This window comes from Ranitomeya variabilis, chromosome 2, assembly GCF_051348905.1.
Source record: "Ranitomeya variabilis isolate aRanVar5 chromosome 2, aRanVar5.hap1, whole genome shotgun sequence".
Taxonomy (NCBI): domain Eukaryota; kingdom Metazoa; phylum Chordata; class Amphibia; order Anura; family Dendrobatidae; genus Ranitomeya; species Ranitomeya variabilis.
This window is the reverse complement of record NC_135233.1, coordinates 1,110,607,976-1,110,622,397: the sequence shown is the minus strand read 5'-3', so window position 1 is coordinate 1,110,622,397 and position 14,422 is coordinate 1,110,607,976. Positions and strand designations below refer to the sequence as shown.

The window sequence follows — 14,422 nt, the reverse complement described above, 5'->3', positions numbered from 1 at the left end:
ATGTCACAACTGATGGAGTCCCTCTGTAGGCAGATACAGATGCAATATCTGGTGACCAATCTGTACCACGCATTTACTAATGGCCAGTGCGAACGGCAGATGCTGAAGCAGATGCTTATGATGTTGGTCAACTCCCATAGGCGCGACTGAGAGTGTTACCTCCCACACCTGCTATTTGCCTACTGGTAGGTTCCAAAGGCCTTAACAGGGTCCTCCCCCTTTGAGCTTCTGTAAGGGCCCCTGGCTCTGATGAAAGAGGCATGAGAAGGAGACTTGGCCACCCCTGGAGTGTTGGTCATCGAGTATGTTGTGCGCTTCCAGGACAAGATGCAGGCTTTGGCGCTGCTAGTGCACGATAACATGAGATAAGCCCAGGCCAATGAGAAGCAATGGTATGACCAGACTGCTTGTAAGAGGACCTACCACGTGGGTCAAAATGTGTGGATACTGGTCCCTGTACCCCAGGGCAAAGGTCAGGGGGCTGGGAAGGCCCATACCTCATGCACCAGCAGATCAATGCCATCACATATCTGGTCACCCTGGACAATGCCCGACGAAGGCGGAAGGTTTTCCACGTGAACATGATGAAGGCATATCTGTCATGATCTCTGCAGGCAGAGATCATAGCAAGCCTATAGAGGGACAAGCTCTCGGAAGATGGAACTATACTGACCATGAACTAAGCCTGCCGCGCAACTAGAAATAGCCAGGTAGCATTTCCTATTTATCGCTAGATGCCCAGCTCTGGCCTAAGACCTAAATAGCTAGCAGAGGGAAATATAAGACCTGGCTCACCTCTAGAGAAATATTCCAAAGAAGACAGTAGCCCCCCACATATAATGACGGTGAGTTCAGATGAAACAACAAACGCAGCAGGAAAATAGTCTTAGCAAATTTGAGGTCCGCTTACTAGATAGCAGAAGACAGATAGTATACTTTCATGGTCAGCAGAAAAACACTAACAAAACACCATCCAGAGATTACCTTAAACTCTGGCATTAACTCATAACGCCAGAGTAGCAATCCCTGATCAACGAGAGCTTTCCAGACACAGTAACAAAACTTCAGCTGTGAACTGGAACAAATAGGCAAAACAAAACATGGACAAAAGTCCAACTTATCTAGTAGTAGTCTAGAAGCAGGAACAAGCACTGAGAGGCATCAGATAACATTGTTGACCGGCAAGAAACCACCAGAGAAATGAGCTTAAATAGCGACACCCACTACTGATGGAATCAGGTGAAACAGGAAAGAGGATGACAGGTCCAATTCCACAAGCGGCCACCGGGGGAGCCCAGAATCCAAATTCACAACAGTACCCCCCCCTCAAGGAGGGGGCACCGAACCCTCACCAGATCCACCAGGGCGACCAGGATGAGCCCTATGGAAGGCACGAACAAGATCAGAAGCATGAACATCAGATGCATTGACCCAAGAATTATCCTCCTGGCCGTAACCCTTCCAGTTGACCAGATACTGGAGTTTCCGTCTGGAAACACGAGAGTCCAAAATTTTCTCCACAACGTACTCCAACTCACCCTCAACCAACACCGGAGCAGGAGGCTCAACTGAAGGTACAACAGGTACCTCATACCTGCGCAATAACGACCGATGAAAAACGTTATGAATGGAAAAGGACGCAGGGAGGTCCAAACGGAAAGAAACAGGATTAAGAATCTCCAATATTCTATAAGGGCCGATGAACCGAGGTTTAAACTTAGGAGAAGAGACCCTCATAGGGACAAAACGAGAAGACAACCACACTAAATCTCCAACACAAAGCCGAGAACCAACACGACGATGACGGTTGGCAAAACGCTGAGTCTTCTCCTGGGACAACTTCAAATTGTCCATAACCTGCCCCCAAATGTGATGCAATCTCTCTACCACCGCATCCACTCCAGGACAATCCGAGGATTCCACCTGACCGGAGGAAAATCGAGGGTGAAACCCCGAATTACAGAAAAACGGGGACACCAAGGTGGAAGAACTGGCCCGATTATTGAGGGCGAACTCTGCCAATGGCAAAAAAGCAACCCAATCATCCTGGTCAGCAGAGACAAAACACCTCAGATATGTCTCAAGGGTCTGATTAGTCCGCTCGGTCTGGCCATTAGTCTGAGGGTGAAAAGCAGACGAAAAAGACAAATCTATGCCCATCCTAGCACAGAATGCCCGCCAAAATCTAGACACAAATTGGGTACCTCTGTCAGAAACAATATTCTCAGGAATACCGTGCAATCGGACAACATTCTGAAAAAACAGAGGAACCAACTCAGAAGAAGAAGGCAACTTGGGCAGAGGAACCAAATGGACCATTTTAGAGAAACGGTCACAGACCACCCAGATGACAGACATCTTCTGGGAAACAGGCAGATCTGAAATAAAATCCATCGAGATGTGTGTCCAAGGCCTCTTAGGAATAGGCAAGGGCAACAGCAGTCCGCTAGCCCGAGAACTACAAGACTTGGCCCGAGCACAAACGTCACATGACTGCACAAAGACTCGCACATCTCGTGACAGAGAAGGCCACCAGAAGGATCTTGCCACCAAATCCCTGGTACCAAAAATTCCGGGATGACCTGCCAATGCAGAAGAATGTACCTCAGAGATGACTCTGCTGGTCCAATCATCCGGAACAAACAGTCTATCAGGCGGACAACGATCCGGTCTATCCGCCTGAAACTCTTGCAAGGACCGCCGCAGATCAGGAGAAACGGCCGACAAAATTACTCCCTCCCTAAGGATACCTGTGGGTTCAGAATTACCAGGAGAGTCCGGGTCAAAACTCCTAGAAAGGGCATCTGCCTTAACATTCTTAGAACCCGGTAGGTATGACACCACAAAATTAAAGCGAGAAAAAAATAAAGACCAGCGCGCCTGTCTAGGATTCAGGCGTCTGGCAGTCTCAAGATAAATCAAATTTTTGTGGTCAGTCAATACCACCACCTGATGTCTAGCCCCCTCGAGCCAATGGCGCCACTCCTCAAACGCCCACTTCATGGCCAAAAGCTCCCGATTCCCAACATCATAATTCCGCTCTGCGGGCGAAAATTTGCGAGAAAAGAAGGCACAAGGCCTAATGACGGAGCAGTCGGAACCTTTCTGCGACAACACTGCCCCAGCTCCGATCTCCGAAGCGTCAACCTCAACCTGAAAAGGCAGATTCACATCAGGCTGACGCAACACAGGGGCAGAGGCAAAACGGCGCTTAAGCTCCTGAAAGGCCTCTACAGCATGAGGGGACCAATTAGCAACATCAGCGCCTTGTCTGGTCAAATCAGTCAGTGGTTTAACGACATCCGAAAAACCAGCAATAAATCGGCGGTAAAAGTTGGCAAAGCCCAAAAATCTCTGAAGACCCTTAAGAGAGGAGGGCTGAGTCCAGTCACAAATAGCTTGCACCTTAACGGGATCCATCTCAATGGAAGAGGGAGAAAAAATATACCCCAAAAAGGAAATTTTCTGGACCCCAAAAACGCACTTAGACCCCTTCACACATAAAGAATTAGACCGCAGAACCTGAAAAACTCTCCTGACCTGCTGGACATGAGAGTCCCAGTCATCAGAAAAAATCAGAATATCATCCAGATATATTATCATAAATTTATCCAGAAAATCGCGGAAAATATCATGCATAAAAGACTGGAAAACTGAAGGGGCATTAGAAAGACCAAAAGGCATGACCAAATACTCAAAGTGGCCCTCGGGCGTATTAAATGCGGTCTTCCACTCATCCCCCTGCCTGATCCGCACCAAATTATACGCCCCACGAAGATCAATTTTAGAGAACCACTTAGCACCCTCTATACGAGCAAACAAATCAGTAAGCAATGGCAATGGGTATTGATACTTAACAGTGATCTTATTCAGAAGCCGATAATCAATACATGGTCTCAAAGAGCCGTCTTTTTTTGAGACAAAGAAAAACCCAGCTCCCAAGGGAGAAGAGGATGGACGAATATGTCCCTTTTCCAAAGACTCCTTTATATATTCCCGCATAGCAGCATGTTCCGGCACAGACAAATTAAACAAACGACCCTTTGGATATTTACAACCCGGTATCAAATCTATGGCACAATCGCACTCACGGTGCGGAGGTAACGACCCAAGCTTGGGTTCGTCAAAGACGTCTTGATAATCAGAGAGGAACTCAGGGACTTCAGAGGGAATGGACGACGAAATAGAAACCAAAGGTACGTCCCCATGAATACCCTTACATCCCCAGCTCAACACAGACATTGCTCTCCAGTCCAAGACTGGGTTGTGAGACTGCAACCATGGCAATCCCAGTACCAAATCGTCATGTAAATTATACAGCACCAGGAAACGAATAATCTCCTGGTGATCCGGATTGATACGCATGGTTACTTGTGTCCAGTATTGTGGTTTATTATTAGCCAATGGGGTGGAGTCAATCCCCTTCAGAGGAATAAGAGTCTCCAAAGGCTCCAAATCAAAACCACAACGATTGGCAAAGGACCAATCCATAAGACTCAGAGCGGCGCCAGAGTCAACATAGGCGTCCGTGGCAATGGATGACAAAGAGCAAATCAGGGTTACAGACAAAATAAACTTAGACTGAATGGTGCTAATGGAAACAGACTTATCAAGCTTCTTTGTACGCCTAGAGCATGCTGATATAACATGAGTAGAATCCCCACAATAGAAACACAATCCATTCTTCCGTCTAAAATTCTGTCGCTCGCTCCTGGACAGAATTCTATCACACTGCATACTTTCTGGCGTCTTTTCCATAGACACCGCCAGATGGTGCACCGGTTTGCGCTCCCGCAGACGCCTATCAATCTGAATAGCCATTGTCATGGACTCATTCAGACCTGCAGGCAAAGGGAACCCCACCATAACATCCTTAACGGCATCAGAGAGACCTTCTCTGAAAGTTGCCGCCAAGGCGCACTCATTCCACTGAGTAAGCACAGACCATTTACGGAATTTTTGGCAGAAAACTTCAGCTTCGTCTTGCCCCTGAGATAGTGCCATCAAAGTTTTTTCTGCCTGAAGTTCCAAATGAGGTTCCTCATAAAGCAAGCCCAAAGCCAGAAAAAACGCATCCACATCGCATAACGCAGGATCCCCTGCTGGCAATGAGAAGGCCCAATCTTGAGGGTCACCCCTGAGCAAGGAAATCACAATCCTAACCTGCTGAGCAGGGTCTCCAGCTGAACGAGACTTCAGGGACAAATAAAGCTTACAATTATTTCGGAAATTCTGGAAGCTAGCTCTATTCCCTGTGAAGAACTCCGGCAAAGGAATTCTCGGCTCAGATACCGGAGCATGTACCACAAAATCTTGTAAATTTTGTACTTTCGTGATGAGATTATTCAAACCCGCAGTTACACTCTGGAGATCCATTATTGTCAGGTGCACACAGAGCATACAGAGATTAGGAGGAGAGAGAGAGAAAAGACTGCAGCAAGGCAGACTGGAGGAGAAAAAAAAAAAAAAATTTCAGCAGACTTCTTATAACTCTCCTTTCTCAACCTGGGTCTTTAACACTTTATGGGCCGGTCAAACTGTCATGATCTCTGCAGGCAGAGATCATAGCAAGCCTATAGAGGGACAAGCTCTCGGAAGATGGAACTATACTGACCATGAACTAAGCCTGCCGCGCAACTAGAAATAGCCAGGTAGCATTTCCTATTTATCGCTAGATGCCCAGCTCTGGCCTAAGACCTAAATAGCTAGCAGAGGGAAATATAAGACCTGGCTCACCTCTAGAGAAATATTCCAAAGAAGACAGTAGCCCCCCACATATAATGACGGTGAGTTCAGATGAAACAACAAACGCAGCAGGAAAATAGTCTTAGCAAATTTGAGGTCCGCTTACTAGATAGCAGAAGACAGATAGTATACTTTCATGGTCAGCAGAAAAACACTAACAAAACACCATCCAGAGATTACCTTAAACTCTGGCATTAACTCATAACGCCAGAGTAGCAATCCCTGATCAACGAGAGCTTTCCAGACACAGTAACAAAACTTCAGCTGTGAACTGGAACAAATAGGCAAAACAAAACATGGACAAAAGTCCAACTTATCTAGTAGTAGTCTAGAAGCAGGAACAAGCACTGAGAGGCATCAGATAACATTGTTGACCGGCAAGAAACCACCAGAGAAATGAGCTTAAATAGCGACACCCACTACTGATGGAATCAGGTGAAACAGGAAAGAGGATGACAGGTCCAATTCCACAAGCGGCCACCGGGGGAGCCCAGAATCCAAATTCACAACACATATCATGAGCGGGAGGCCTGTGCCCTCGCCGAATGCAACCTGCCAGAAGAGGGAGAGGCAGAGACCCTCCCGGATATGCTTGTCCAGGCTAGGGCAGATGGCACCATTTAGGATGTGCAGGTTTGCTACCAGCTCATGTTGGACCAAAGGTTCCAGCTGTGGTCAACCCTACACCCCTTCCGAGAGTTATTCAGCAAAAAGCCCAGAAATACAAAATCAGCTGTCCATCATGTGGACACTGGGGATCACCTCCCAATCCCTGTTCCGCATATTGGATCTCCATGGAGGTGCAGCAGCACATGCACCAGGAGATTGAGGAGATGCTGAAGCTGGGGGGTAATTCAAGCATCCATCAGCGCTTGTGCCTCACCCGTAGACTTCGTCTCAAAGAAGGACCGAACAACCCAGTTCTGCATTGACTACAGGGGATTAAACGCTGTCACGGTCACTGAAGCATACTCTATGCTGCACATCGAAGACCTGCTCGTTCAGTTGTCGGGGGCAGAGTACCTGACCATCATGGATCTGAGCTGGAGATATTGGCAGATTCCCCTGACCCGTTAACCACCTAGCCTACAAGTAATGTAACATCAAACTCTGTGACTTTCAGTGGTCTAACCATGAAGGTCCAAGCTCTGCGCCTCCTAGTAGTGCAAACACCAAGCTGTGTGCCTCTTAGCAGTGCAAACACCTGGCTGTGTGCCTCCTAGTATAATTGCTAAGCATTATTCCTACCAAGTCACGTGCCTTCTGGAAGTGGGCCTCTCTGATCTTTCCTGCGCACTGCAGTATTTTGCTCTGCCCTCAACAGGACAAAGTACTCCTGCGCCGGAGCCACGGCAGGAAGACAAGAAGAGGACGACATCGCATGAAGATGGGAGGCGCAGGACCCGGACCGCAACGCCCATCGGACCCGGACCGGTCCGCCCCTGGGTGAGTATAATACAACCTTTATTTCTCATTTTTCTGGTTACATCGGGGGCTTATCTACAGCATTACAGAATGCATTACAGAATGCTGGAGATAAGCCCCTGATGCCGGTGGCCGCAGCTCATATACGATTTTGGGGGGTGACAGGTTCCCTTTAAAGTGCCCTTTACTTTCCTTGCAGTGAGAGATGCTGCTAACATGGTGCCTTTTTGGAGGTGAGGGGTGCCGGATAAGTATTTTAGCAACTGTTCTTGTTTTTGTGTAACCAGCAAGCTCAGCGTCTACCTCACTTTGACTAAAGTTGTTTTCTAGTTAGTCCTGCTGTGTCTATTTCTGTCACTTTTAGATCCCATCATTCAGAACCGTAGGATCAAAGTGCCGCACAGGAAATCTGAACCGTTTGCAAGCTTCTGTGTGGATCTGACGACTACGAGCTCCTGGGGGCCCTCTGCCGCAGCCTTTTTCTTGTCCCTGCTTCACTTTTAGTAGACATGATAACCCTTCAATGTGTAGATAAAGGATATGACAACCTCTGCGGTTACGCACCTGATGTGGAGCAGACAACGCCTGCATGGATGTTGTTGAGGCATGGCTGTGAGCTCCAGAGACTAAGGCTGCATTCAGATAGCTGAGATTCTGCCCCAGAACAAAGTGTTTCTTTCACCATCTTGAACCTAATATCAGTTTCTCCCACTATGTTTTCCTGCATTTTCACAAGAGGTCCACAACCCATTTGTCTGCAGACCACCGAGCCCTCACGTACATCAAAGTTCCATAGGCAGAGTCTATTCCATGTGTTATTGATGGAAACTTCCACTATCCCATCGCAAGGTCCGGAGCCATTGACCAGTCGTACACTGCCAACACCTAAGTGTAAGGAGGACAGGAGACATGTTAGTAAATGTCCTAGGGGAACATCAAGATAGATTTTAAGACCAACCTGAAGACAGGCAGCTGACCCCCGCACTCTTTTCAGGACTCTCTGAGTCTGGTTCACTCCATCTTCCCAGTAAACACTCTGAAACATCATGCTCATCTCCAGTACAGTCGATTTGCTCCAGGACATTTCCAGACCCTGGTCCGAATGCATCTTCTTTCATGACTTCCAGAGAAGGTCCACACCCTAGCTGCCGGCAGATGACATCCGCTCCATGCCCATCCCAGTGTTGATCACTGAGCCAGCCCCAGGTATCGTTGTAGAGAAGCTCCACTCTTCCCCTACAGTGGTCATCGCCACCTGACAACCTTACCTGAGAAAAGACTGAAGGACAGAAGGATCAGAGATCACATGTTATCCATCCAGCACCATCACTCAACTGGCTGGAGAAGGGTCCATGCTGGTCATGAGGCTTGTACTTTACATTTTAGATATTCCAGGAACACTATGGAAGGTGGAAATGACAACCATGACAACTTCTGCTCCAGGATAGAAATGTGCCTCAAATGGTTGTCACTTTCCTTCCTCTATGAAGAAGAACGTAGCAGACATACCACACAGCGGTAGTGCAGCGCCCCAGAGTCCTGGTCGTTGCAGTACTGTGGCTCCGCCACTAAAGGGGAGCTATGGTACGTCTGATGGCACTGAAGGAGTTCATCGGATCAGGTATCACAGACACCAATACATTTCACAGCCGGGCCTCCGGGGGGAGCTAAGGGTGCTATTCATTAGGCCACTCCCCACCATAGTGGGTAAACTGGGGGTCAGGCAGGAAGTTAGATGAGAAAGCTGACTGGGTTGGAACCAGGCAACACCTTGTGGCAGAGGGTGTTGTGGGGGAAGATACAGTAGGGTCTCTGCCAGGGGTGGGATCCTGGCAGAGGCTTGGCAACAAGAAAGAACGTAACGGGACCGTGCCTGCTCAGCATAGCGGCGGTGCCCAAGGAAGGATCAGAAGCGAGATAGATTGTGCTGAGTGAGAAACGAGATCACGCAAAAGGAGAAATACCAGTAGGAGTCGTGCTGTAAGACTGAAGCAACATCCTACTGAGGCGCACTACCGGTGGCCGGAACGCCGAGGGAGTATCATAACATTCAGCTTCAAGCAATACTCCAAACAGCGGCAGGACAGTCAGTTTAAGGCGGGCTGTCTAACCTAAATCACCTATGCAGTCTTGGGGGGCAACTTGTGGAGAGGGGCGACTCTAGGGTCCCGGAAGAGCTCCGAGCCTACCCGTCAAACGGGTGCCGTCCCAACCAGAACATCAGGGAGGGACGGAGGATTAGCAGAACATCATCTAATCGAGTTGTGAGGGAACTTAAGAAACAGACACAACAGTTGTGGGGGACTTTCCGTAAGCACAGCAGGGAAGGACCACAACACATAGCGCTAGAAGGAAGGCACAGATTTCCACCTGTGAAGAGAACTCTGGAGGTGCCATTGGACCAGCCGGACTTGCGCAGCCTGGTGAACCGTATTCCGGACTGAGGACTCAGAGATCTTCAGTAAAGAGGTAAAGAGACTGCAACCTGGTGTCCTCGTTATTTACTGCACTGCACCACTACAGCGTCACCACCACTATCCACATATCTTTTATTCACTGTGCGCCCCACGGCAGGGTCACGGACCGGGGCCTAGCCACCGTGACAACCCCAGAGCAGAGACTCAGAGGCCTGGTACCGGGTACCCCTCGGCCCTGTTGCAGTGGGGGCGCTACAACTTGGCGTCACGAACAGGATCTACTTAAGCCTGAAGAGTCAGGTCATGTGTGCCTTGGAACTGTGATTTACTGTACTTTATTGAGAGACTGTAGGCTGCGCCATTTACCGCCAAAAATCCGCCGCCATTGCAGCGCTGAGGAGAGTGCAGGAGAAGAGGAGGGGCGTGGAGTAGGCGTAGGCAAGCTGGAGAGCGCGAACAACGATGGCCGCCCAGTCTAAATATTTCTGTGTCCTGCGGACGTGTCCGTCAACAGCCGAGGTCCGCCTCCTGATCCTGTTTGGAGGGTGGAGACCATGGAGACGGGGCCGCCCACGAAAGAGACTGCGGGAAGAAGACATTGGAGAGGAGCTAAAGATGGCGACGCCGGAAGCACCGCATGGGGATGATCGAACTCGGAGAGAGGCTGGACAGCCCGAGGTGGCCCAGGGTACGCCGTCACTGCGGGAGCTGACCCTTACGGAGCCAACGATGGGCCGACCTCCCCGGCCGCCGTCGGAAGAGTGTATGGCCGCGGCCGAAGCCCGGCGGATCGCTGCCCGCCTGGAGGCCGATGCCCGCGTGATCGCTCGGCTGGGCCAGCCTACGGAGGTCTGCTTGTCTCCAGTGCCCCCTGCTCCTCCCAACCTGGTCGCGGCTGAAAGTGTGCTGCAGACACCAGGCCTGAAGCTCATGCCCGAGGCCGAACACCTGCGGCGCTTGATGGCTGCATGGCGAGCCCGACCACAACCGGTAACCCAGGTTGACCTAACCACCGTTGCGGAGGCCCCCTTGTCCCACTGGGGTGTAGTGGTCTCCTTCAACCCCCGACATGGACGCGGGGTTATACAGGAGATTGGGGAGCCGCTACAAGTCCACGTGGACCGGGAGGAGGTGGAGCCCTGCGGGGGAAGATTCCCTCGCGACCTGGAGCCAGGTGATGCAGTAACGTACACTAGATGGAGGAGGGCTACGGGAGAGGCTGGCTGGATGGCGCGGGGCGTCCAGCGGTGCGTCGCACTCCAAGACGCTGCCAGAACATCAGAGGATGAATCTCCTACTAAAAAAAACGCAGAACCTGGCCCTGAAGAACAGCGGGGAACCCGGACTCACCATGTACCTTGGGGGCGTGCCGGAGCCTCGGCGAAAAGAACATCCCGGCGAGGGATCCTGTCGTTGTTGGGGCGGGACCCGATCCTCGAACCAGCAGGACGACCCGTTGGTCTGGTGAGGCCCGGGAGGAAACCACCCTCCTCCCCGAAAAACGAGTAAGCATGACCGCTTTAAATATGTACATAGTTCTTAACTGTTGGTTTGTTGTTTCCTGATTGTGCTGCTGAACCCGTCCAGGGTTAACTCTAAAGGGGATCCTCTTGTTGACCCGGGATCCCTATTGTTTTGTTTGTTTTTTCCAAAAGTTTTTACACAAGTTTCTAGTTGAAAAGAACTGCTGAAATCATGAACAGTGCATGATCCGAACTTCTTGTACATAGTTTGCACCTTATTAAAGGCGCTCCCTACTGGTTTTACTTAAAGAAGGACTCTTTGTGAAGATACCACACTGGAACCTTTGCTGAGTATGGACTGGTAGCTTGAGAAGATACGCTACCTCATAGAGACTTGTTCCCCTCTTAAAGGGGATGTTCATTTGTTGCGCTTAAACCGTGATATTGCTTTAAGACTGGAAGCAATAATGTCTTGACCAAAGAACGTGATGATAATGTTTACATGAGAAAGTTATATGTATTTGACTAGTTAAATTGTGAAGAAATACTGATAATGTTCTCTAAAGAAGGAAAAGTGAAAGATAGAAGGAGGATGCAGTGGGCCCGTAGGGATAGACGTGGTGTCCAGCATGCATGATAGAAAGATAATGAGAAGGCTTAATGTTCAATAGGAAATGTTTTGATAATGCTGATAGATAGTTAGGATAGAAGGTAAACCCTGAGTCCTCATAGGAGTCATGTAGAGATGACTTAGTGCTCTTAAACTGAAAGTAATGTTATGTTCTATACTGTGTATAGTAGTTGAAAAGACAGAAGGCTCGGGCTGAAAGGAGCGGTCCTGTAACCGAAAGGAGAGGCAGAAGGTCTGGTGCCGATAGGACAGGCGGTCCTGCAGATCTAAAGAAGGAGAATGAAAAAGTTAAATTACCTTATAATGTGATTATAGGAAGGTCTTTAGTGGATTCAGAGTGTAAGTCCTTAAAGGCAATGTTAAATTATTGTTCAACAATTTTGCACTTAGTAGAATACCCGGTTGGGTAAGAAGAGTTATTTATAGCATGTTGCTATGATATTTAACCATGTTTGTAACGTTCAAGTGTCCTCACCTCCCATAAAGGGAAGCCTGTTCAAGTATACTTATTGTTATTGCACTCAACCAAACTGTATGTCTTTTTGCTAACTTGTATTGTTGTTTTCTTCCCAGTCCCGGAGTACTGTGTTTAACCAGGGGGGAGTGCAGCGCCCCAGAGTCCTGGTCGTTGCAGTACTGTGGCTCCGCCACTAAAGGGGAGCTATGGTACGTCTGATGGCACTGAAGGAGTTCATCGGATCAGGTATCACAGACACCAATACATTTCACAGCCGGGCCTCCGGGGGGAGCTAAGGGTGCTATTCATTAGGCCACTCCCCACCATAGTGGGTAAACTGGGGGTCAGGCAGGAAGTTAGATGAGAAAGCTGACTGGGTTGGAACCAGGCAACACCTTGTGGCAGAGGGTGTTGTGGGGGAAGATACAGTAGGGTCTCTGCCAGGGGTGGGATCCTGGCAGAGGCTTGGCAACAAGAACGAACGTAACGGGACCGTGCCTGCTCAGTATAGCGGCGGTACCCAAGGAAGGATCAGAAGCGAGATAGATTGTGCTGAGTGAGAAACGAGATCACGCAAAAGGAGAAATACCAGTAGGGGTCGTGCTGTAAGACCGAAGCAACACCCTACTGAGGCGCACTACCGGTGGCCGGAACGCCGAGGGAGTATCATAACATTCAGCTTCAAGCAATACTCTAAACAGCGGCAGGACAGTCAGTTTAAGGCGGGCTGTCTAACTTATATCACCTATGCAGTCTTGGGGGGCAACTTGTGGAGAGGGGCGACTCTAGGGTCCCGGAAGAGCTCCGAGCCTACCCGTCAAACGGGTGCCGTTCCAACCAGAACATCAGGGAGGGACGGAGGATTAGCAGAACATCATCTAATCGAGTTGTGAAGGAACTTAAGAAACAGACACAACAGTTGTGGGGACTTTCTGTAAGCACAGCAGGGGAGGACTACAACACATAGCGCTAGAAGGAAGGCACAGATTTCCACCTGTGAAGAGAACTCTGGAGGTGCCATTGGACCGGCCGGACTTGCGCAGCCTGGTGAACCGTATTCCGGACTGAGGACTCAGAGATCTTCAGTAAAGAGGTAAAGAGACTGCAACCTGGTGTCCTCGTTATTTACTGCACTGCACCACTACAGCGTCACCACCACTATCCACATATCTTTTATTCACTGTGCGCCCCACGGCAGGGTCACGGACCGGGTCTAGCCACCGTGACAACCCCAGAGCAGAGACTCAGAGGCCCGGTACCGGGTACCCCTCGGCCCTGCGGCAGTGGGGGCGCTACAGTATTAATGTACAGGGCAGCGCAGACTGCCTAGACTATGTGCCAAATTCATCTCATTATTTGAGAAGGAATTTTCCTTGAGGTCCTTCATGCTGGCAGGACTGGTATTTTCTGTTGTTTGGTATAAAAGTAGAACGTTTCTGCAAGACCTGATATTTCTTGGTGTCCGGTATAGGCGGAGAAGGATACCACCAGCACCAGTATTTCTCAGGGTCCAGCATAGTAGGATAAGGATACTGCCAGGACCGCGGTATCTTCCGGGGTCCAGTAAAATACGACAAGGATGCCTCCAGGGGACAGATATTTCCCAGGGTTCAGTATAGTAGGATAAGGATACCTCCAGGATCGGTATTTCCTGAGGTCTGGTATATGAGAAGGATGTGACTACGACCGTTATTTCTTGGGTTCAGAATAACAGGAGATATATTCTGCTAGGATTGGTATTTCCTGGGATTTGGTATAATAGGAGAACAATGTCACCAGGATCGGTATTTCCTGGGGTCTGGCATATTAGAAGGGTGAGACTAGGACCGCTATTTCTTGGGTTCAGAATAACAGGAGATAGATTCTGCTAGGACTGGTATTTTCCAGGGTATGGTGTAGGAGAAGGATGTTGTTAAGACTGGTATTTTCCAAGCACTAATGTAGGAGAAGGATGCCGCCAGGATCAGTATTTCATGGGGTCTGATATAGTTGAAGGATGTCGCCGGGACCAGTATTTCTTGTGTTCTAATAGAGGAAAAGAATGTTGCCACGACCATTAATTCTGGGGTTCGGTATAACAAGAAAAGAATGCTGCCAGGAATTACATTTCCTGGGGTCTAGTATAGGGGGAGAAGGATGCCACCAGGACCAGTATTTCACAGGATCCAGCATAGTAGGATAAGAATGCTGCCAGGTTTGCAGTATCTTCCGGGGTCTGGTATAACCAGAGAAGGATGTCTCCAGGACTGGTATTCCCAGGGTTCAGAATAGTAGGATAACGATA

The 14,422-nt window shown here is 49.2% G+C and overlaps 1 protein-coding gene across 1 annotated transcript in view; it reads right to left on the bottom strand.

Annotated features, from left to right (window-relative positions):
- Window positions 1-14,422, bottom strand: part of LOC143810255 (scavenger receptor cysteine-rich domain-containing group B protein-like) — a 108,813-nt gene that overhangs the window by 42,138 nt on the left and 52,253 nt on the right. Inside the window, exons 4-5 of the mRNA XM_077293124.1 lie at window positions 8,129-8,449; window positions 7,735-8,055 (exon numbers count right to left, since the gene is read on the bottom strand). Coding sequence (XP_077149239.1) covers window positions 7,735-8,055; window positions 8,129-8,449 — 642 coding nt within the window. The remainder of the gene's footprint in view (window positions 1-7,734; window positions 8,056-8,128; window positions 8,450-14,422) is intronic.